Genomic DNA, 22168 nt, shown 5'->3' on the forward strand with positions numbered 1-22168 from the left:
AGTTCGTAGTCCAAGGAAAACTTTATATGAGAGTAAAGTGCGCATCAGGCAAATTCAATACATGACTGTTTAGGCTGTAAAAATGTCCTAAATGACGTTGTTTGGAGTAAACTCTGGACTATATCCCTTCAGGACACTTGGAATTGCAATTGCAATTGCAATGGACGAGCAGTGTGGAGGAATATGAAATTATTTTTGTGTAGTTTTATGGACATTTTTGTGTCGGGCACTATTAACTCTCATATAAAGTTTTCGTTGGACTACGAACCCCTCTCCCGGGTCTCCAGATGCACTTTGAGGAATAAAAAACTACTCTGGAGTATTCATCAGCATGAGGGGAGTCACTAATGACTGAATTACATTTTTGGGTGAACTATTCCTTTAAGGCTGCCTATCATTCTGAGACCGTGTGTTCTCCAGACAGCTTCTTGTTCGTAGGAGGCCTGGCAGGTTCTCAGACTGTTGGCATGTCAGTATTAAAAATCAGTTTAAAACATGACATTTTAAAGTGTTAGAACTTGATATTCTGAATGTTTAAGTCTTACCAAGCTTCAAGTGGTGCCAGGACGCTGTGCACACACCAACAGATTTTTGTCCTCTCGTGGTTAGAGACGTGAGGTTTTTCTCCCACGGTTCTTTTACATTTTCCAGATGTGTCAACATATGTGAACCCTCATGAAATAAGTGCTACCATAACACCCGTGACAAGAGTCCTCTATGGAAATCAGGCTGCAGAGTGATGTGAAGAGGCTGCACTTAAGCAGGAAGGCTCGGATACCTCAAACCAGGCACTCTCCATGTTGCAGTCCACTTTTAACAACCTGCAGACTAGTTAATTTAAACCCTGTTCAAAAAAATCCATTTTCCAGGAGCATGAACCTTCAAAGCTCCTACTCTAATCCATATAGTACACTGACATCTACACGGCTCTCCCTTAGTAACAGAAACCAGTCGTGTCAATCCAGTATACTATTAGTACAGTGTATTATTAAATAACTGAATGCCATTTCCTTCAGTTCCAACCAATTCAAGCTACTCACATTTACCAAAAGCATTTATGTAAAAAGGTCAAATGGTTTCTGAGAAGCAGCATACTGTACCGTACCTGTGTTCATATGTAAAGCTACTGTACTCTCTGTATTCCTCTGAGGCAGGAAGCACTTCATATTCTAATGTTAGTCAATGTTTGATTAAGTGTCTTTCTGTTCAGATACTGTAGCTGCCCCATTCGATGTAATGGTCTTGTGGTGATGATGATATATCACATCCTAATAACTACTTATTGTTAATGTCAAGTAACTGTGAAATGTGCAGAAGTGTCAGATTTCTGTGGTCTTTTACCACATTAAAATCAGCTGGAGGACACATGGTAAAGAACTCAACACAAACTCTTATTTCACCTTGGTTATTGGTGTGATGTTATGATTAATGTCTGTATTTACAGCAGATCATTTTCAAAGCCCTGTGTTCCAATCCACAGTGACGTAAACAGCGCTCCATGCTCCCTGTTCAGGGATTCATTAGGAATACACTGCAACACTCCAGATGCATATCCTCTTGCTCCATGGGTTACCGTGGCAACATAAACACCTTGGATACATGTTGCTGCTACTATACACAACATTTACATTTACACAACTGAAAAAATGTATTATATATTGAAACAAAACTGGATACCATGACAGATCCTATTCCACTGAAAATGTGGATCTTTCTACCAATACAGGGAACACCAGACAGGAGTTACACTATGTACTGTACATATTAGACACCTCACAAGGCTGGGGTTGAGGATGGACACATAAATCTGAAAACAGGGTGAGCTTTCCATCACAGACCTGATGCCTGTGTGTTGTATTACCCTTAACCATGACTTCTCCCTAACCTTAACCCAAGCCTTTTTGTTGTTGGAACTCAAACATACCCTACCCCATAACTAAGTCATCTTTGAGAACTGAGATCTTTACCCAACCTTAGCTGCACTGGAGCTGCCATGTGCAGATATTGTGGAAAGCCAAAATTTAAAAAACATTGGCACTGAACATAATCCAGGGTTTTGTAGAGTCGCTCAGTTTTGGCATTCTTGTCTGGTAATAGGGTTGGGAACACAGCATAATACATATAAGTTATATACTGTATGGTAATCATCTAATGGCCGAAAGCCTGGAATTCAAATCCTCCCCAGATATTAAATCAACTCATCCTTGAGCCCCTGAGCCAAGAACTATCTGTTGAAGAAACTGTACTGGGATGCTGCTTTGTTTCTAGATAATACTGTATGCTAACAGGCAGACTGGGGTGAAGCCATCGATCACCATACTTTAACATCACTGGTAGAGGGAGAAAAAAATAGAACTGTTTTGTATTTCTGTACTGTTGTGAAGTACAGAAACAAACTTTCTATGGATTAAAGTCTCTGTTTCTGCATGACTCATCAGCTGCAGTGACTTGTTTTGGTCGTACAGGAAGTAAAGCTGGAGGGTAGTGGGCTGTGAAAGCCTCTGTGTATTAGACTGAGATATGGATGCTAACCTCAAGTGATAAAAACGAATCACATCAATTATATTAAAGCAGTGATGTAAATAGCCACAAATATCCTCCATAATGATTTGTGTTCTGTGTTCAAAATGCATTAAAAAAGGAGACGGCAGCTCTGTTTTGGGACATGAACAATCAGGATGTCAGGACTTTCCCACCAGCACATGAAAGCAGGATAACGGGGATATAGAATATAAATAAAGACTTAAAATTAGAGTAAATGGCGGAAATCCTGCATGACACAAACACTGTGTTATTCTGAGATATTTTGGTAGATATAGACAAAACCCTGCTTACTTGGATTAAAGCAAACACAAGTTATCTCATAGCGTATGTGCACAAACAACTGTGTGATTTGTGTCGGTAGCGTGCGCGGTGTCGGCCATGCTGCGTGAGGTGGCGGTCAGCGGCGTCAGCAGCAGGGTGAGGAGCGACGGCGTGGACGGGGAGGAGGTCAGGGGCGACATGGAGTTTGATGTGGTGCTGTGCCAGTCTGAGCTGACGGAGCGAGCCCTGCAGCTCTGCCACCTCCTGCCTCCGGGCTGCATGCCAGTGAGTCTGAATTCATATCACACACACACACGCACACACCCAGCGTGTCTCATTCAATGGATGTTTAATGAAGCCGAACAGCCATTCATCCTGCTCTGCTGCCTCTCTCAGGCAGAGAGAGGTTTTTGGACTGTGTTGTGTGTGTTTGTGTGTGTGTTATGTGTGTGTGCGTGCGCGCGCGTGTGTGTGTGTGTGTGTGCGTGCTTGTGTACTATGTATCTTTGTGGCTGTGTGCATACATTCTCTATCACACTGACTTCAAGGGCTCCGAACCTGAGCCAGAAATACTGTTCCTCTCTGTTTGGCCACCTTTCATTTCAGCGGCTGCTCTTTTCTTGTCTCTACGCTTCTTCCCCCATTTCTCACTGAAAATATCACCCACCCCTGTCAGCCATCTTTCCTCCTCCCTCCTCTGATCTCTGCTCCATCTATACTACACACTACACACCTCATGCCCTCTGTCAGCTGCTCTGCCTCTGCACTTATACACAAGTTTCCAACGTCATCTATGGTCAAAACCGGAAGCCGGTGGAGGGTGGATAAAGGTGGATACACATACTGTATATGATGGTCAAAGCTCTGACTAAACCTTGCTTCACCACTCTGTTTACCCCCCCTCTCCCCTCTCTCTCTCTCCAGCCATGTCAGTCGTCCCAGAGTTTTGCTCTGGATGCTGTTGACAGTCTGGTGCGCTGTGGCATCCTGGTCATGGAGGAAGTAAGAAAGATTATTCTTTAACCGTATAAGTTGTACTCTGTAACACTTAATACTTAAAAAATGCACTACTCACAAAAAGTTAGGGATATTGGGCATTCAGATTGGAATTTCAGAAAGCACCTAAAATGCACTCTAACCTTTGCAGGTGAACTTCATTTGACCTTCTCTAAATGTTTAAATGCTCATGTCCAATTGTTGAATGTTTCAGTCCTTAACATAACATGCTGTTCTCTAACAAGCTGATGTGATCAACCACAAACATCACAACACGTGTCTGATCCATGAATTCACCACCACATGTTCTGCTTTAATGACAGTATTGAAACAAAGTAGTGTATTTTATTACCCACAGTTTGTTTCATTATTAGAAAATCTGGATAATCTGTTATGCACTTCATCAACATTTTTTTTTCTAGTTATTCTCAGATTCTTGTACAGTAACTTTTATTTGCTTGAATTTAGTTTTAGAACTTTTTACACACTTTCTGTTCATCATGACTGTTTTCAGTTTGCCACAACACAGGAAAATGGGCCATAAAACAAATTTGGATAGATAAAAAAAAAATGTTACAAACATGAAAAAATAAACTGTGTTTTAGTTCTCCCCTCTGGATGTGTCTGCAGAAACCACATCTGTTGTCAGTTAACTTCATGCTAAAAGGAAACATGACTTGATCCAGCAGCCATATTGGTCAAATACAGCCAGACATGTTTGAGCCACCAGTCATATTCAGTCAGTCAGCAGCAGGTGGAAACTGCAGCTCAGAGATAGATGGTCGGTTCAGCTCCGTTTTTCAGCCTTTTATCAGCGCATCCCAGTAGTTTTTTGAGCCATTATAAAAACACTTTGCTGAGAAATGTGGACTGCAGAGGCAGCTTTTGTTATTGAGATCACTTTTGTTCCATCCCAGCTTTTCACAAAACCAAACCAATTCTTCTTCTCATCATGTTCTGGAAAATTGAATAACAACACATCAGTGTCTGTACTGTCACATCCAGGGGAGAGAAGCAGAGCTGGCTGGTGATGTGACAATCTGACTAGCAGTAAAACCACTGATGCTAGTGCTGTCTATGTTTCTTTACTGTTGTATTGTTAGGGGAGGGTACAGAGGGGGTCACTGGTTCCCTGTTTTGGGAGCTGCCCAAAGAAAATCTCCAACTCAGAAACAGTGAAATGTAGTTTAACTGTCTAATTCCACAATTCAGTAAAACATAGTTCAGGAGTAGTTCTGTAATCTCTGATGTTTTTGTAAACAAAACTAGCAAAGGTAGTAAGTGTCCAGAGACACAAGAAAGTGTTAACTACCACTGTGTTTAACTCTAATCTTTATATTAAAAATGTAAACATGTATTTGAATGTACAACAGAAAGAAAGTCTGATATAGAGCTGTCTGTTCTGCTGTCCATCTACACTGTAGATCCCCAGGGCTGTGCCCATCTGTGATGCCTGGAAGAAGGAGGGTGCTCTGACCTGGACCACTACTGACGACCCCTACCACAGCGACTCTGACTGTGAGGAGCAGGACCTGCGCTCCTACAAGGTACAGAAAAGCACTGCTTGACTCTTCTGCTTCATCACAGGCCTTATTGTAGCACCAGAGATTGCATGACAGGATGGATCGATGGCCCCATAGGTACTTGTCTATAGGTTCAAAAACAATGGAAACACCAGATGAAAAAGAGCTTTGAAGTGACTTAATCTCCATTACAAAAGCTCCTGTGCAAATGAGTTGTGTGTCTTGAATGTCAATGTGCACTTAGTGTGTCAGCTTGAAAAGAGGATTGACTTTCATGACAGTTACATGTGACGTTTCAGAGCAACACCAAGCAGCTAACCCACTTCCAAACGGACCAGATAGCCTGTGCAGGTGCATCATTCATGAGCGCTGCAAAGCGATTTGGAGGTGGCAGCCTCAGGAGTCAGAACATGTGGATTTATTAAATAGATCATCATCAATCAATGAACTGACGTTTTCTCATTTGCAATGCATCAAAGATAGATGATCAGAATTTTTATCAAAAGGTATTCAGAGGAGATGTTATTGTTAACAAACAGAAGCATGTTAATCCTCCCTGTTTCTCACCAAAACATTGTGTCCTTGAAGCGTTTAGTTCAGTTGTTGCATCAGAAAATATCTTTAAAGTGGTGGATGCGTTGAAATCTCTGTTGTCTCATAACAGTTTGAGGTACGTTGTTCACAGAGTCTGTGTGGTTCAGGCCAGCACTGAAGTTACTTCCTCCTAACTCTTGAAGCTAACTGTGCTGATTAGTTGCTCAGTCAGTCTGCATCCTCACTGCTGCTCTCACAAATGTCACACCCTCTTCCTCCCCAGCCTCCTCCTCTATTAGCATTCAGTTGTACACAAATTACACTTTTATGTGTTCTTGTGAAGTAAATATTGTGTATCTCGGCCTCTACAGAGGGGAGCTGTGACCTCAGGGACAATCTGTCTAGAAGAGCTAGACTGTTTACTGTCGCTTGGCAACATAATGCATAGTAAATAGTATTGTAATCATCCTGATTTTAAACCCTGTAAGTCTTCAAACAGTTTCTTAGGTTTATGACTGGATCTGTTAAAGGGATAGTTCAACATTTTTGGCAAATTGGTCCATTACCATAATCCCTATGGTTACCTTTAATTGTCGGTGCAAGCTGTTTTTAGAACGGCGGAGCCAAGTCGTGAGCTGGGATGGGATTTCTTGGTTTCTCTCATCAAACTCATCAAATACACAATCCAACAACTCCAAAACACTCTGGTGGACAAGTTGTGACCTGCACATTCACCACGCTATGAGATAATAACGTAACGTTACGAGACAGAGTTGTTTTTGAGTTAAATTCATGCAAAACAGCTGATGTGTGATCCCGTTGGGGGCAGCTTTTCAGCAAGCAGTCTTTGCATTTGCCTGTAAAACAACTCTGTCTCCTAACCTTCCATTATTATCTCATAGCGTGGTGAATGTGCAGGTCACAACTTGTCCACCAGAGTGTTTTGGAGTTGTTGGATTGTGTATTTGATGAGTTTGATGAGGGAAAGCAAGAAATTTCATCAGCCTCCATAGCGTAGCTCTGAGCAGCTCGCGGCTCTGCTCCACCGTTCTAAAAATAGCTTGCACCGCAGGTTTTAATAGAGACGAAACTCCTGTAGGCTGAGCCAGGCTTTTTTGTTTGTGTGGATGTGTAAGTGTGGTGCGATTATATTGGGCTTTTATCAAAAGCCCTTTACAGTTAGCCTGTCAATCACAGACACAAGCATAAGTCCTGCATGCACGGTACTGGCCCGGTCTTGGGAAGCAGCTTGATCCAAGGACACTTCAGTATGTGGACCAGAGCAGCTGAGGTCTGAACCACCAACCTTGAGATAACTGGAAGCTCCACTCTCCCTCCTGGGCCACAGCTGGCATGATGGATACGTTTCCATATCAGTTGGACTCTTGGTTGTATATGCACACAGGCTTTTTGGTTGTCAATGACCTTGAAGGTTGATTTTTTTTTGTAGAGTATGCAGCCGTTGTACTTCACCATTATCCACCTGGGTTCAGATGTGTACAAGCTCCCAGCTATTATTTTTAGTAGAACGAGTAAGAGAGCCGTTGTCCAGACAATCTAGCAGTCCAGTTAGAAGAATACCAACCACCATGGCATAAAATCATTACTTCAACTTCACAATCTCACATTCATACAGCTTTGCTCTTTTATCTTTTACCTCTCTCTATCCAGTCGCTCACTCCTCCTCACCCACACCTCTCCTCTGCTGCCCACAGCTCAGGGGCTGAACAAGGACAGAACAGAACACACCTCCAGACCAAACAATAACAAATATTCCCTTCCCACCTCCTCTACTGCCAGTTGTCTGTTGGCCTGGATACATTCACTCCAGGTCAAGCGGCGTCCAGCTCTCAACAAGGGCCCTGGTCTTGTGTAGGTTGTGAAGTTCTTGCTCAAATACCTGAATTTTGAAATCCTGCTTGTTCAAAGATATGTAGACCCAGGCTCTTTATTTATTCACATTGCTCTTTCTTACAATTTCTCACATGGAAGCCCTCCACCAGCAACTAGCCACAACCACACACTAACAGGCTCTGCTCTGTGGTGGATAGGTGATCGTTGTCTATGCAGGCTGTGAAAGTTTTAGAAAGCATTGATTTTAGTTCTCAGAAAAAGAAGACATCAATAACATTTACTATGAGATTAAGATTTTTTCTTGTGAGGTTGAGTAATAGTTCCTGCAGAAAGAGATTGTTCTGAATTTTATAGTATTTTTAAAGTCATTTTATGTCATTATCATTATTATTATGTATGATTATTATTGCTGTTAGCTCCAATAGCATAATGACTATTGGCCAAGTGTCAGTTTGAGCAAAAATATAAAGGAACTTTGATCGGATGGTTAACCAACCAATGAATTTTAACGCCAATGAACTCAGACACAGTAATCTCCTTGGGGCGACTTTCTTTAACAATGCACATTATTGTTGAATGATGTTGATATTATGTGCATTTCATCCATATTGAGTAGGTGTTTGCTAAGCAGCCTCCCTGGCCTTGTTCCTACCTGTTGTACAGTATTACCATTTTTGTCATCACATGCTTTTTACTCCATGTACAACTCAAAGTTGTTTTACTGACAAGATAATGATTGGCTTAAAGTTTGATGAAATCGTTTTAACAGGCAGCACAGTGGTCAGGTCGGGTGGTTGCCTCGCTCTCGCAGCAAGGAAGTTTGATTCCCGGGCCTTTCTGGGTGGAGTTTGCATGTCCTCCCTCTGCTGGTCTGGTTCTCTCCAACATGCACTAGGTTGATTTAAATTGCTCATAGGTGTGAATGTGAGTGTGTGTGTGTGTTGTTTGTCTCTACATGTCAGCCCTGTGATAGACTGGTGACCTGTCCCCACCCTCTGTGCCACCTGGCATTGGCTCCAGCCCCCCCACAACCCCACATGGATGAGCAGTGTAGACGACGGTGGTTGGATTGTTTAAACAAAACCATTGGAAATGGCCTCATTGGCCAAATTGGACAAGCTCCAGTCTAAAAAATCAGGCTTAAAGGATCTTGATTCATATATTTTTTGGGCATATTTTATAAAGTAGGTTGTCAGGAGTACAAACTGACCTGTGGAGTTCATATGTAGATGACAGAGGCAAACCATAAAATCTGTTGTAAATGGTTTATGAGTATTCATCACCTGAGTGACTTCACATTTCATGGTGTTTTTTGTACAGCAGTGTAATGACTAAGAAATATCAGGTGATTCCACAGAAGCAGCTGCACTCTACAATGTGGACTCTGCTCTCATATATTTCCACATCTCATGACTGTAATAGCACCACACACACTGCTAAACTATGTTAGTGAGTGAACCCTGTGGATCCCCAGTTTTATAGATTCTCTCACTGCCAATGTTACTGTTCACTGAGTCTTTATGAGAAAAATGTGAATATGACAAATGAATGCTGAGCAGAAGAAGCTGGTTTCTTTATGACAGAGCGGTTCACTTGATGTCAGCACATACTTTTCTTTACTTTACTTATTACCAGGTCTCAGAGCTTGATGTTGATGTGGTGGAATAGGATGAATACAAAAGAGTCCAAACCCTAACTATATGTAGTGACGGGGATGGTAAGGAGTGGATGGAATCAAGAGCACGACTCTGAGACAATAGTGAGGGAGACGACGTCTTTACTGATAAAGTTTCGACACGGGAGATCAGTCCAGGGAGGAGCAAACAAATCCGACAGGGAACAGGCAAAGACAGGGTCCAAAAGGCAGAGCAGGGGTCGGACCAGAGATACCAAATACACACCAGGGGAAAAATGGAACGTTTGACACTGAGGTACGAGACGAGCTGGCACAGGAGACAGGGAGCACACAGACTAAATACACAAGGGTGGCAGGTGAAACAGACCAGGGTGGGGCAGATAACCATGAGTGCATAAAGGGAACCAGAAGACAGGAAGTGGAACAAACATATGAAACGTGGCTCAAGACTCATTTTAAGCTGTTGACCGCCCTGCAAGGGTTGAACAATTATTCCCACTCATCATCACGCAGACCTTTGATCTATCAATCTATCGATCTATTGATAAAGCCTCTTCACTCACTTAAAGGAGAATTCCGGTCATTTTCTAAGTAATGCTCTACAGCTCTTAGTCCCCGAGTGTGACCATAGGAAAAAATCTGAGAACTGCGACTTTGGCCTCTATATAATGCTCAAAATATCACTACAAATGCTTTGCAACATCCACCAGTTCCTTACCACACAACATTGTGCATAACTCCATTGATATGAGAGAGCAGTGTTAACATGTGTGTTTTTATCACGTAGCCTACCTCTGTTTACTCTACCTTCCAGGGTAGACCTTACTAGTCGACTGTCGAGCTCGGGACTGTTTCCATCAACAAAGACAAAAATGCTAGGAAAACCTGGGTTTAGAAAGAAAAAAATGATTTTGGATGGGGAAAAAAACAGTTATATTCATATTGATGGTTTTTTCCCCATTTAAAATCTTTTTTTCCCTCCTAAATTCGACTTTAAGCCCTTAACAGCCACTGGCCCGTGGGGCATGTTGCTTGGAATTGATGAGCTGAACTGGCCTTCACATGACATGGAGGACACACTCTTGACATACTCTTGTCTTCAGTCCCTGTCCATAGTGGCCCAGTATCGTAGAAATGCTGCTTTTAATGTACTAGAGAATGAAAGCCTGACATAAAATCTACTTTAATAGCCTGGGGATCCATCCTGGTACCCACAGCAGAGTGTGCTGGCCCAGCAGGTTTTTAAGTATCAGGCCTCCACATCCTACAGCTGTATTTCATCCTGACAGAGACTTCTCACGTTGTGCTCATTGCAGTGGAAACGTTGCCATGTCTGATCTCCGTCTCTAGATAAGCCAGCCCAGCCAGTGTCCGGAGATGCTGTTCTTCCTGTGCAGTATGCTAGCTGGACATCTGAGGGCGCTGTGCTGGACCGTGACAGCACTTGACCTCATGGATGCACCTAGGGCAGGTAGATGTACTTCTGTATCTTTAAAAGAGAGAGGCAGTTGTCTTTTAGTGGTGGTCATTTGTATTTGATAGTTATTCAAATGGAAAAGGGCGTAGTGACTTTGTAGACTGTCTGAATGTTGTGCCTCCATTTCCACGTCCTCAGAAGCAGAATTTCTGGCTCAGATCCGCTCCTATCTGACTGACACAGCAAGTAAGAAGAAACAGCACTATGGTGAGCACAGTCTGACATCTCCTTCTCAAAAGCACACACACTCACACATCTCCCCACACATGAAGATGTTTAAAAGCTCGTAGCCTTGCCTCATCCCACTGACTCTGTGTGGATTGTAACAAGTCAGCAGAAACAGGAGAAGCCCAGCAGCTTCCCCACTCACATCTTCTGCTCTATTCTTTTTCCTCTTAAAAAACATATAAGAAAGTACCCAAATGACACCTCTCAGTAAAACACAGTATAAAAATTCCATCAGTCCCACTGGTAATGGCTTTGTTCTGTTATCTTGACCTGGTTTTTCTATATTGGATATCTGTCTGTTCTTTTGATTCATGTGTGCCTTTGTGCCATATCTCACAGAGAGCTGCTCTGAGGAGGCTGCACACACCGCAGTTAGAACACTAATAGACCTGGGGGTGAGTGACAGCCTCTATGTGTGTGTGTGTGTGTCTACAAAGAAGTAAAACTTGAGTCAGGACGGAGAGTTTAGGCAGAGTCTAACTCCCAGAAGGCTGCGGCGTTAACCTGAACCTGTGGTCGACCCTCCTACTTGATGTGGACAGGAATCCAACCTGATCTTGATGCAACAGAAAGGGAAGTGAGCCTGACTTGAGCCAGCCATAACCAATCATGTTGAAGCAGAGATGTCAGTCTATAAAGAGGCTTCACTGGGCCAAGGACACCAGTGCTTTAAAATTAGAGTTTGGAGAAGAGTAGTACAGGCAGGTTAAGGTCTCTTAACTGTGGCAATGTGATCTACTTTTCATATTAGAGTCTTTAGAGAAGAACGCTGGTGTTGTAGACCGATGATCCTATTATTGTACATATTGTTCACATATCCAAGTATCCTGGATTTAAATTTAGATTTTAAAACATATTTAATTGCTTTGTGGCATGACTAAATAAAAGCAGTACTTGTGCGCAGTTCTGATGTACATGTGCTTCAGTAATTCATCCATTTAACTTCACTCTTCAGCTTCACTACACTTCTGAGGCAAGTTTAAGTTTGTTAGTTTGCATCTGTAGTAATTAATTATAGTTCCAAATTACTTTAACCATAGGTTTACCATTTGTTTGATTCAAATGAATCTCTACGGCAAAATGTAAAGTACTTGAATGTACCATAACTTACTAACAAGACCTTTTCTGCCTTCTAGGTTGAATTCTTGTTTTTTTTTTTTACTTTTTGTAACTGAAGTGCATTTTACAGATAATGCATCTGTACTGGCATCATCTGTGGCTTTTACATGTTATTGTATATTTTTACATAAAGGCTTAACTTTACTAACTTTTATGAAGGACAGGATGTGAATTACTTGGCTGGCGTTCTAGGTAGCTTATATATAAATGAGATACCTTATAGGCTATAAGGTAGCTTATTCTTGAGGATTCCTCTGTGACATATTTCTCTCTCCTCCTGTGGGTTGACCTGATAGGAAAACACTCTCACAATGAACTGAGGATTAAACAGAAACTCTGACGGGAAAAGATAAAGGCTTTAAATTTAATGTGATGGATTATCAAACCGCAGCAATTTTCAAGTCTGTGAAAGTTGTTTTTCATACAGCCAGAGAAGGAGAGCAGTAAATGGTTTGTCTTACAGATAGGAGTATGAGCATCTGTTATCACCACATGTACCACCTTTGCAAACAGCGAGCAGTAAGTAAAAGAAGAAGGGTGAACTCACTGATTGGCACCAACTTAAAAACTGAGAAGAACTGGAGAAAGTCAGAAAAATTGAGAAGCTCAATCATAAACTTTGATTTTTTTTTTACCCATAAATATATAAAATCAGTGTTTCTGCGCTCAAGTATTTCACCACTCAGCCTCCTCAACAACATGGTGTCTGCACCCATTAGTCTCCTCTCAGTCTGTGGGCTGGGAATCTCTGCCTTTTAAAAATAGAGCATCATTGACCTATATATCTGCCAACATCTCATGAGGCACTTATTAACTTTCCTATCAAGGTTATCAGTCAGAAATCATCATTATCTGGCTTGTCTTTGGGAATTGACAGATAAATCTAATCCTTGATGGCGTTTAAGTTGAATTTGTTTCTGGTGTTTATGCAGCTCTAAAACTTAGGACGACACAGTTGTCTCTCTCTCTCTGCTGGGTGAATAAGGTGCTTCAGTGTTATTTATGTAACGTCTTTAGTTTTGTTTTTCTTTTCCATATTTGAAGTGTTCTTGTTTTGAAGGGTCCTGTGTTTATCTGCCTTATTACTTCAGTGTTTTTTTATTTGTCCTTGTACAAAGCACACCACCAAAGATAAGAAAAGCTGCGCTCTCAGCGTCCAAATAAAGACGACTGAATATAAAGTCCCAGGTCCTGACGCTGGTGTGTTTCTGTTCACTTCAGGTTCTGTCGGAGGAGCGTCAGGAGGGAGGTGTGTTCCTGGGTGTCGCCTCTTTGTTCCAGCTGCTGGAGAACAGGCAGAAGCTGCAGCGCTTTGTCTCCCAGTTCCTCTACAGCTAATGTGTGACTGAGGCCGTGATACGCCTTTTGTTTGGTTGCAGTTGCAGCTTGTGTTCCTATCAGGAGAACTTGTGTTCAGTCATGCTGAGCCAGGAGACCCGTGCCTTTAGGTTAATTGCATTTTGATTTTTCAGTGATGAGACATTGATTTTAAGTTTATCTTTAGTAATAGCATTAGCATAAAGCCACAGGGGCAGGGATTATGAAGTCCCAGTAATCAGTGGAGAGGACTGACTGGAGGATAATGATGATGCTCAGTGCAGCTTGTGTTGAAACCATGTTTATGTTGCGATGGAGGCTGAAGTTCAGTTTGTTACATGCAGAAATGTTCAAGTTCAGCTTTTTTTCCCCTGTTTTTTCACAAATTGTTTAGTTCAAATAAACAAATGTTCTGATCCCATCACATCTGCAGCAAATCCTGCAGACTGGGTTTCATGTGAGCTGAAGTCTTCTACAGCAGTGTGTTCTAATATTCCCATTCCTATTGATTTATTCCAAACTGCTCATCATTCTAAGTTGTTTTCTGGGATGTAGTGCTCTCTGTGCTGACTCAGACCTCAGGAGAGGCTGTCTGTTCGACGTAGACCTTTTGACACCAAGGCACAGAGACAAATCGATGCCTTGCTTTGAACAAGGTAGAGCTTTTTCTGGCAGGTGTTAGTATTTTGGACTTCACAGCTGACTGTTTGTACAGTCAAGAATCAGAGTGGCTGATTTTACTTTTTTCCTCCCAAATGTGAAGGACACACACACACACACACAAGCTGCAGCTCAGCAGCTCTGACCGACTGTGAAGCTCTACTGCCACCCAGTGTTCAACTGAGGATACTCATATTGTTGAATCTTAACAGGCAGAGCAGGTTTTTGACACACACACACACTAATGCTTTGATTTACCCAAATGACCAAAATATAATCCCTTATTTTGACTGTGATAATTTGTCACATCGTTGAGTGACTCGGTGGTCGGCCACAGTTCCCAGCCTCTACACGTCGCCTCCTCACAGATGCAGCGTGTAAATGGATCCGCTCAGTCGTGGGATTTCCTTGAAGCTCGTCTCTGTCGGTGCAAAAAATTCAACTACAGCAATTTGGGTGAAAATAAAGCAAGCAGGTACACGAGTGGAAGCCCAGATCGAAGTAATTATGAAGTACTGTCCCACAGGCAAAGCAAGCAACAAACATTGAGGAGGGCATATTCGATGATTAAATTAATTTCACCCATCACTGGAAATCTGCTTTCTTTTCACAAGAAAGTTTGCAGTTCCAAAGTCAATAGAAAAGTTTTTTACACATCATCGTGACTATTAAACATAAATAGAAATACTTTTTCTCCCCCTGAATTAAGACGGGGGGGTTCATGGTTCTCTGCAGTGTAGTGTGAGTGGGTGCTGGTTGATGGCTGCTATTTTTACTGCTGTGTGACTCAGTAACTGTGGCTGAGCAACAAACTCCATGTTGAGTCATGTAATTACACTGTACACATCCATATAGTAAAAACACCACATTATCCTCTCACTGTTAGTGTAATGTCAGGACCACAGCATTCATCAGGAAACACTTCACACATGTTCACACAGTCGAGCCTGAAAAAGCTTTAGACATACACACAGGAAGTCTATGAAGAAGTGCAGTGGAAACATTCTGAATTTAAAAATAGATGTTTTGAAAATGTATTTTCTCTTCTGTAATTATCAAACATGAAGTGGAAGTCCTGCATTGTGTTAAACAGCTGACATTCCTTCGTCCTTGTTGCTGTTTCCAGTAGCTGATGTTGGGCTTTAGACCACTTTGTTGACTATAGAGCCCAGCTGGTCGATCTGACACTCCACCACGTCTCCTCTCTGGAAGACAAAACAGTTCAACACTCAGTTGACACACACACACCCACACAACACTGTATTCAAACAACTTTCTAGATAAACTGAAAGTTAAATGCCTATCCACATGAATGTGTGCGAACCAGCTCCACAGTTTTTGATTGTTGATCAGTTTCAGGCATGTAATCACCTTGAGAAAGATGGGTGGCTTCCTGAACACACCTACACCTGGAGGAGTGCCGGTCAGGAACACGTCTCCTGGAGTTAACGTCACAAACCTGACAGAGGAGAAGAGAAGAGGCTCAGATGTGCTGCTCAAACACAGTCGCAGCAAGAATACAAGGACATGCCACTGACTGCAGAGTTAAAGGGATAGTTCACCCAAAATTCAAATTTCACTCATTATCTACTCATCCTCATGTCGACTAAGGGCTGGGAGAAGTTTCAGAGTCCTCCGTGACTTCTCTGAGTTACAGGGGGTCTCGGCGTAGCAGTGCATGTCCATATAATGGTTGCAAATGGATACCAACTGTCTTCGTAACAAAAAGACACACCAAAAAACATCCAAATACCTCCATGCTGCTCGTATGTAATGTCCGTCTTGTATTGAAGCCCCGTCCAATTTGGACGGACCAGGAAGAGAAGCTTCTGCTACAAACAAGCTTGAAATATAGACTTATTTAATTTTTTTCGGAACAATTTTGCATTTCGGGGCTTCAATACAAGACGGACATTACATATGAGCAGCATGGAGGTATTTGGATGTTTTTTGGTGTGTCTTTTTGTTACGAAGAAAAGTGGTATCCATTTGCAACCGTTATATGGACACGCACTGCTACGCCAAGACCCCTGTAACTCAGAGAAGCCACGGAGGACTCTGAAACTTCTCCCAGCCCTTAGTCGACATGAGGGTGAGTAGATAATGAGTGCAATTTGAGGGGGGGGACAAAAACAAAACAAAAAAAAAACTGGTTTTTACCTGTGCATCGTGTTCATCGTGGTACCTAATATGTTGTACACGCTCTTCAGTAAGGCTGTGGTTTTTGTGGAGCAGTAAAATTGTTCTCTACTTTTGAAAGTGATAAATTGTTCTGCGTGGCTCTGACAATACTCAGTACGCCACTGTTAGACTTTGTTCTTTTGACAAACATTTACTTCCTTTAACAAGTGTACTGGATGCTTCATATGTGTACTGTACCTTGCATTGAATACAAATTGTAAATTTAAAAAAAAAAAATGAGTGCAATTTGAATTTTGGGTGAACTATCCCTTTAAAGGCTGCTGATCAGTCACTAGGGTTGCAAAATTCCGTGAATTTTCAAAGTTGGAAACTTTCCATGGGAATTAACGGGAATATATGGGGATAAACGGGAATAAATCCGAAGTTTATAATATTTTACTCAACATTCATGTTTTTGTTGTTCAGTAAAAAAAATGATTGTTCATACAAGAATTAAAACTTGATTAAGTTCTACTCACAAATCTGTTGCAATGTCATGTTTTTTATTTTGCATGAATGTCTGCTTATGACAAAACAAAATATTTACATGATACAGTTTGTTTAAATTACCCCCAATTTCCAGTTAATTCCCATAAATTCACATTATTACAATTCCCATGGAAAGTTTCCAATTTGGAATATTTCCAAAATTCCCCAGTTTAACTTCCCATGGAAAGTTTCTGGAAATTTACTGGAAATTTTCCGCCCCTTTGCAACCCTATCAGTCACTTTAACAGCGCTCCCTTTTTTGTCAAGTCATTTATGTCATGAGTCAAATTGTGTTATTGAACTGAGGTACTGAGGTATGGGAGTGTAACTCTGTATTAATGATGTCAATCTGTAAGTGCAGTATGCAGTGTCTCTGCAGAGTTCTCATGCACACACCCCATCATTGTCAGCAGTTAGAGTGAGAGGACTTACTTCGAGACCCAGGAGACCAGCGCTGCCGTCTTGAAGATCATCTGGTCAGTGTTGCTGCTCTGAACCGTGTCTCCGTTGACCAGGCAGCGGATGGCCAGGTTGTGAGGATCTGGAGGAGGAGTGGGAGAAACAGTAGTACATGATAAGGTGAAGGTCCTCAAGCTGTTGGAAATGATGCAACTCAAAGAGCCTCAAAGAGTTATGGTCTGCCTCCCTCCTGTCAGATATATCCAGGAGGGGGGCAGATGTCAGGCAAAGCTCAGAAGGCTGACTGACAGTCGTCTGTCCATGTGAACCGTCTACCCTTCTTCTTGGAGGAGGGAGCGGGCAAGACCTTCACAAACCACCTGTAATAGGAGGTGGGCCCAGGAACAGGCCTGACCTCAGTCTGCTTCTCTGGCCGATGGCTCACTGCTTCTACTTGTGCAGGGCCCAAATCCTGCACCTGGGCACAGAGCCAGGCCCACTAAGCTGGCTTTACTCTGGGATGAGGCCGGGGCAGTGGTCAACATTGTCCTCCAACATTTTAAAGGGGACATATTATGGAAAATCACTTTTTGAAGGCTTGTTAACATGCGTGTTTGTTTTAACTTTCAGCCCCCAAAATGTGAGAATTGACAAAATAAATCTGTAATTTTCAGGCTCCCTAGATTAAAATCCACACAGTTTTATGAGCTGTTCTCTCAGTTGTCTTCCAATGATGTAACTAGTTTAAGAATTTGCATAACACCACCTCTACCTGATACCTGTAGAAGGGATGAGGCGGAGCAAGGTGTGGTTCATTTGCATTCAACTATTTTAATTTGTGGAAACGGGGGCATAATATGTCTCCTTTAAAAACATGACCAAAACATGTGAGTCAGGTCCGACAGCGTACAGAATAAATAACATATCAATAATTTAATCACCTCAAAGCCCAGAATAAATAGAACACAGTTGAGGCTCGAGGGGGCTCTGTGTTTTTTAACTGTGGGTTGAAAACACTCCCAACAGCTCCTTCTGGACCACAACAGTCCAGTACAGCATACACATCACTGCTGGTCCGTCTGTTGATCTTGCGCTCCATCCTCGCCTCCTTTCTGAACAAGACCTTCAGATATGTGAACTCCTTCACTTGAGGCAGCAACTGAGAAGCTTCATGAAGCTCCATCATCTGGTGTTACAGCAGGGTGGCACAGAGCTGGTGCTACTAGCTGCTTTAGGAGGATAGTTGGTGGTTTTTTTGGACAAGGGGTTGTGTGAAGTTGTCATGATTAGTTGGTAAACGTATGGTCTATTTATTATTTACTATTAATTAAATCAATTTCTGTATCGTATTTAAACTCCAGATTCACAAGCGGTGATTGTTGCAGCAACAGGCTCTGACCCAATTGTGAATTTCATGGTAAATGCTTTAAATGAAACCACTGCCACTTCAGAAGGAACATGTCTGTTCTGATCACTGTGCCTATATTCACCAAGAATATTTCTAACCTTAGAAATCCATAGCGACTGATATCTACCATCATCACTCTGCTGTGTCCTGCTGCTCCAGCTGCACTAAACACTTGTTTACTGAACTGCAGCTTGTGAACCCAGCGAAGCTTCTAACAGACAAATCACGGACGATGCACCAGACTGCCTTTAATTTCCTCTCTGTCTCCCCACTGTGCTTCCTCGTTCCCTCTCACCGGTCACAGCATCGCTGGTTACTAGGGCGGGGCCGAGAGGACAGAAGCTGTCGAACGTTTTTCCCAGCAGCCACTGCTTCCCGTTGCGCTTCATCTGCCAGTCGCGCGCGCTGACGTCGTTGGCCACGGTAAAGCCAGCCACGTAGGAGAGAGCGTCTTCCTCCTGAACAACAAGAGGAGATAAAAGTCTGAGTCAGAGCTTCGTCACAGACATCAGGGCCGATGTAGTTTCTCACCTTGATGTGTTTTCCTCTGCGTCCAATCACAAAGGCCAGCTCCACCTCCCAGTCCACCTCCTTCAGACACACAAAACACCAAGATGAAGCAAAGGTAACATAAAAGAGAAGCAGAGCTGTGTCCAGACTATTCACTTATTTAAAGAGTGTTCAGTGGTTTGTTCACAAAATGGGAAAGTAACACACAACAGGAAAAATGCCTTTAAATAAATGCTTGATTTGCTAATGTGCCGTTCACTATATCGTATGTTTTTCCCAAGTACAAACACTGGAGTATCTTGTATGTGCAGTCACGTGATTGCGGCTGTCAATCAAGATGCGCCAGCTCACATATTTTTATGTACTACATTTTATTTAAACTCGATTTATATTCGAGAAAGTGAAAGTATAGTTGTTTAAGATTGTGTGTGGTGTTTTTAATCATAATTTAAAAAAGAATAATAATTAGTCAAAAAAAATGTCAATTACTAGACATTTCAGGCGACCCCATGTGGAGTCCCGACCCCAAGGTTGAAAAACACTACATTACAGTGTACAGCAGTAGTATACAAAAAACTGTTTAGGAAATAAGAGTAAGTGTAGCCTACACACTACACTGTACAATTAGAACTGAAACAGCACCAGATTTAGTACACTGATATCAGCCAAATATGCAGAGACACTAACATGTATTAATGCTGTCTCAGTGTGTTCATGCTTCCCTATAGGATGCTTGAAAAAACTATGTTTACTGTGCAGATTGATGCATTTCAGGAATTTTATATTTTCATATTGATTTGACTTTTTTTCCTGGACACAGTGATGTACAGTTCCAGTCAAAGGCTTGTAAAAAAATATATATATTAAAACCAGTCTTTCTTTTTTTGCCTCCAGCCCAAATTTGCAGCTCAGTGTTTAACATAGTAAAATTAATATAAAATAAGGTTTTTAAGATGTCACCTGGCTCTCTGACGGCAGTGTGATGTCATCGTACGGCCCTGTGATGGCGCTGGGGAACTTGCTGAAGATGATGGGTTCTTTGGGGATGGGGGCGTTCTGCTCCAGGCAGTGGTCGCGGTAGTTCATACCCACACACACCACCTTCTCCGGGGCCAACACTGGCGACAGCAGCTGGACGTCCGATCGCTCCAACACGCACTGACCCGATGACAAGGCTCTGATGAGGAAGACGGAGGGAAAGGAAGATGAAGAAGATGTTGAAGTTGGAGGAAAAGAGTAAAAAAAAAAAGCACATTGTTTTAATATTAGAGTGACTTATGAGGATACTTAAGACAACAATAGATGGTGATTTAGAATGATAATCCAAGAAGATAATTAGATTGTGAATGTCAGCGAGCAGGTTGTAGATTTAGGAGAATAATGTGGTGATTTCAGAAGATTATTATCCCTGTGAAGATGATTTATTACACAGAGTGTGTTGAGGAGGAGGAGGCCACTGATCTGGAAGCAACAAAGTGATAATTATAGAGGACTGATGGAGATCATTTAGAAATAAAAAGCCTGATGTCTGATACCTCTGTGCACATGCCAGACCCTTATCCCCCAGCTCCAGCAGCTCTCTCACAGTTGAGGGCATGGAGGGGTCAAATGCCTTCAGGTCCACCACACCCTGACCCTCACCTTGCTCCACTCCCACCCTGACGCCTCCCCCGTCACCACGGCGGCAAAACTGTACCAGACGCATGGCTACACCGCTCAGGCCTCGGCTCGGTGGGGCGGATGTGGTTTGGCTGAGAGAGATTAAACTCCTGATGCAAGAGGAGCGAACAGGAAGTCTCATCTGTTGAGGACATAATCAATGACAGGAATGAAGAGAACAATAGAGAACATGTGACAGACAAGGAGAGACAAGCAGTCCTCTCTCTGAGGACATATTGAAGACTTGAGCTGATCTCATTGATTTATTTTTAAATCCTCAGTATTTCTTTTGTCATTAAATACAGTTTCTCAGAGCCCAATTGTCCAAATCTCAACAATATGAAATTAAAACCTGTATGCAGCAAATCCCCCAGTCCTCTATGTCAGATGCTGGAGCTGGTTTTGTTTGCAGTTTTCCTTTGTTAAATTAGTTATCGATTATTATGAATGATCACTGATGACAGCTCTGTTACAGTTTAATCCTTCCTCCTGTCCTGTCTGTGGGCCTGCTGCCCCTGTTTTTATCTACATACACACACTCCGCTTCTTTGGACAAACACCTGACAACTTCAACATCATTCTGACATGTTTCAAATCTAAAATGGTCATTTCTGGAGAAAAAAAAGACTGGACTTGAACGGATTAAATCTGGACACCAGTCACACAGTGAGCTGTGAACGGGTTTTATCTTCAACTAGTTTGGCAAGAAGCTGCCAAACTCAGCACAGTCCGTCACCATGTCAGCCGGTCTGTCACGTGATGCACGGTTATTATTATCCCCTGTCGCCTGTTAGTGAAGCTGTGAACCAGGAGCTGGACGGGAGCAGCTCCAGTAGCTGGTTGAGCCTACCTGCAGCTGGGCTGAGCTCTGCACCTCTGACCCTTATCTCTGATCTCAGACCATCTCTACAGCAGCGTTGTCCTGTCACCTGCTGCTGTCTCGTGCCCTTTGGACCGTCTCTAGTTTAACTCACCTCTTCCGTTGTATGGTTCTGCACAGAAAACACTACTTTTAACTGCTTCCGGTTTGTGCTTGTAGTCCACGAGGTCAGAGCTGCCAGGAAGCAGACTAATTGTTTAACCGACACTGATGGAAAACTGTGCTGAGGGGTTTTATTATATAACATTAAAAACGCACGATAAACTGTTACTGTTTTATTTGTAATGCTGCTTTTTACGTTTTTTGTCGGCTCTGAAGACTACAATTCCCGAGAGTCATCTGAAACGAGCGTTTACGTACAATCGGAAGTTAGAGACACCAACAACATTGAGGATTTCATGAATATTTTTATCCATAGACATATGGTTTTATCGATCAAAACTTCGGTTCGAAACTTATCTATTCGCTCATCAGGAACAACATTAAACAACAC

The 22168-nt window shown here is 42.3% G+C and overlaps 2 protein-coding genes across 2 annotated transcripts in view; one reads left to right on the forward strand and one right to left on the reverse strand.

Moving 5' to 3' along the window:
- Window positions 1–13510, forward strand: part of gpat2 (glycerol-3-phosphate acyltransferase 2, mitochondrial) — a gene marked incomplete at its 3' end in the record, with an annotated part of 32333 nt that extends 18823 nt beyond the window's left edge. The window contains exons 16-22 of the mRNA XM_083978384.1: window positions 2906–3090; window positions 3730–3807; window positions 5226–5348; window positions 10699–10819; window positions 10964–11032; window positions 11393–11448; window positions 13394–13510. Coding sequence (XP_083834510.1) covers window positions 2906–3090; window positions 3730–3807; window positions 5226–5348; window positions 10699–10819; window positions 10964–11032; window positions 11393–11448; window positions 13394–13510 — 749 coding nt within the window. The remainder of the gene's footprint in view (window positions 1–2905; window positions 3091–3729; window positions 3808–5225; window positions 5349–10698; window positions 10820–10963; window positions 11033–11392; window positions 11449–13393) is intronic.
- Window positions 13511–13861: 351 nt separating this feature from the next.
- fahd2a (fumarylacetoacetate hydrolase domain containing 2A) lies at window positions 13862–21793 on the reverse strand. The gene is made up of 8 exons (XM_083978412.1): window positions 21646–21793; window positions 20672–20937; window positions 20097–20313; window positions 19158–19217; window positions 18922–19084; window positions 17252–17360; window positions 15521–15608; window positions 13862–15354 (listed from the first exon to the last, which is right to left on the reverse strand). Exons 2-8 carry the CDS (start codon window positions 20935–20937, stop codon window positions 15292–15294), a joined length of 966 nt encoding a protein of 321 aa, XP_083834538.1. The 5' UTR covers window positions 21646–21793; the 3' UTR covers window positions 13862–15291.
- Window positions 21794–22168: the final 375 nt, after the last annotated feature.

This window comes from Trachurus trachurus (genome assembly GCF_905171665.1).
Source record: "Trachurus trachurus genome assembly, chromosome: 9".
NCBI classification, from domain to species: domain Eukaryota; kingdom Metazoa; phylum Chordata; class Actinopteri; order Carangiformes; family Carangidae; genus Trachurus; species Trachurus trachurus.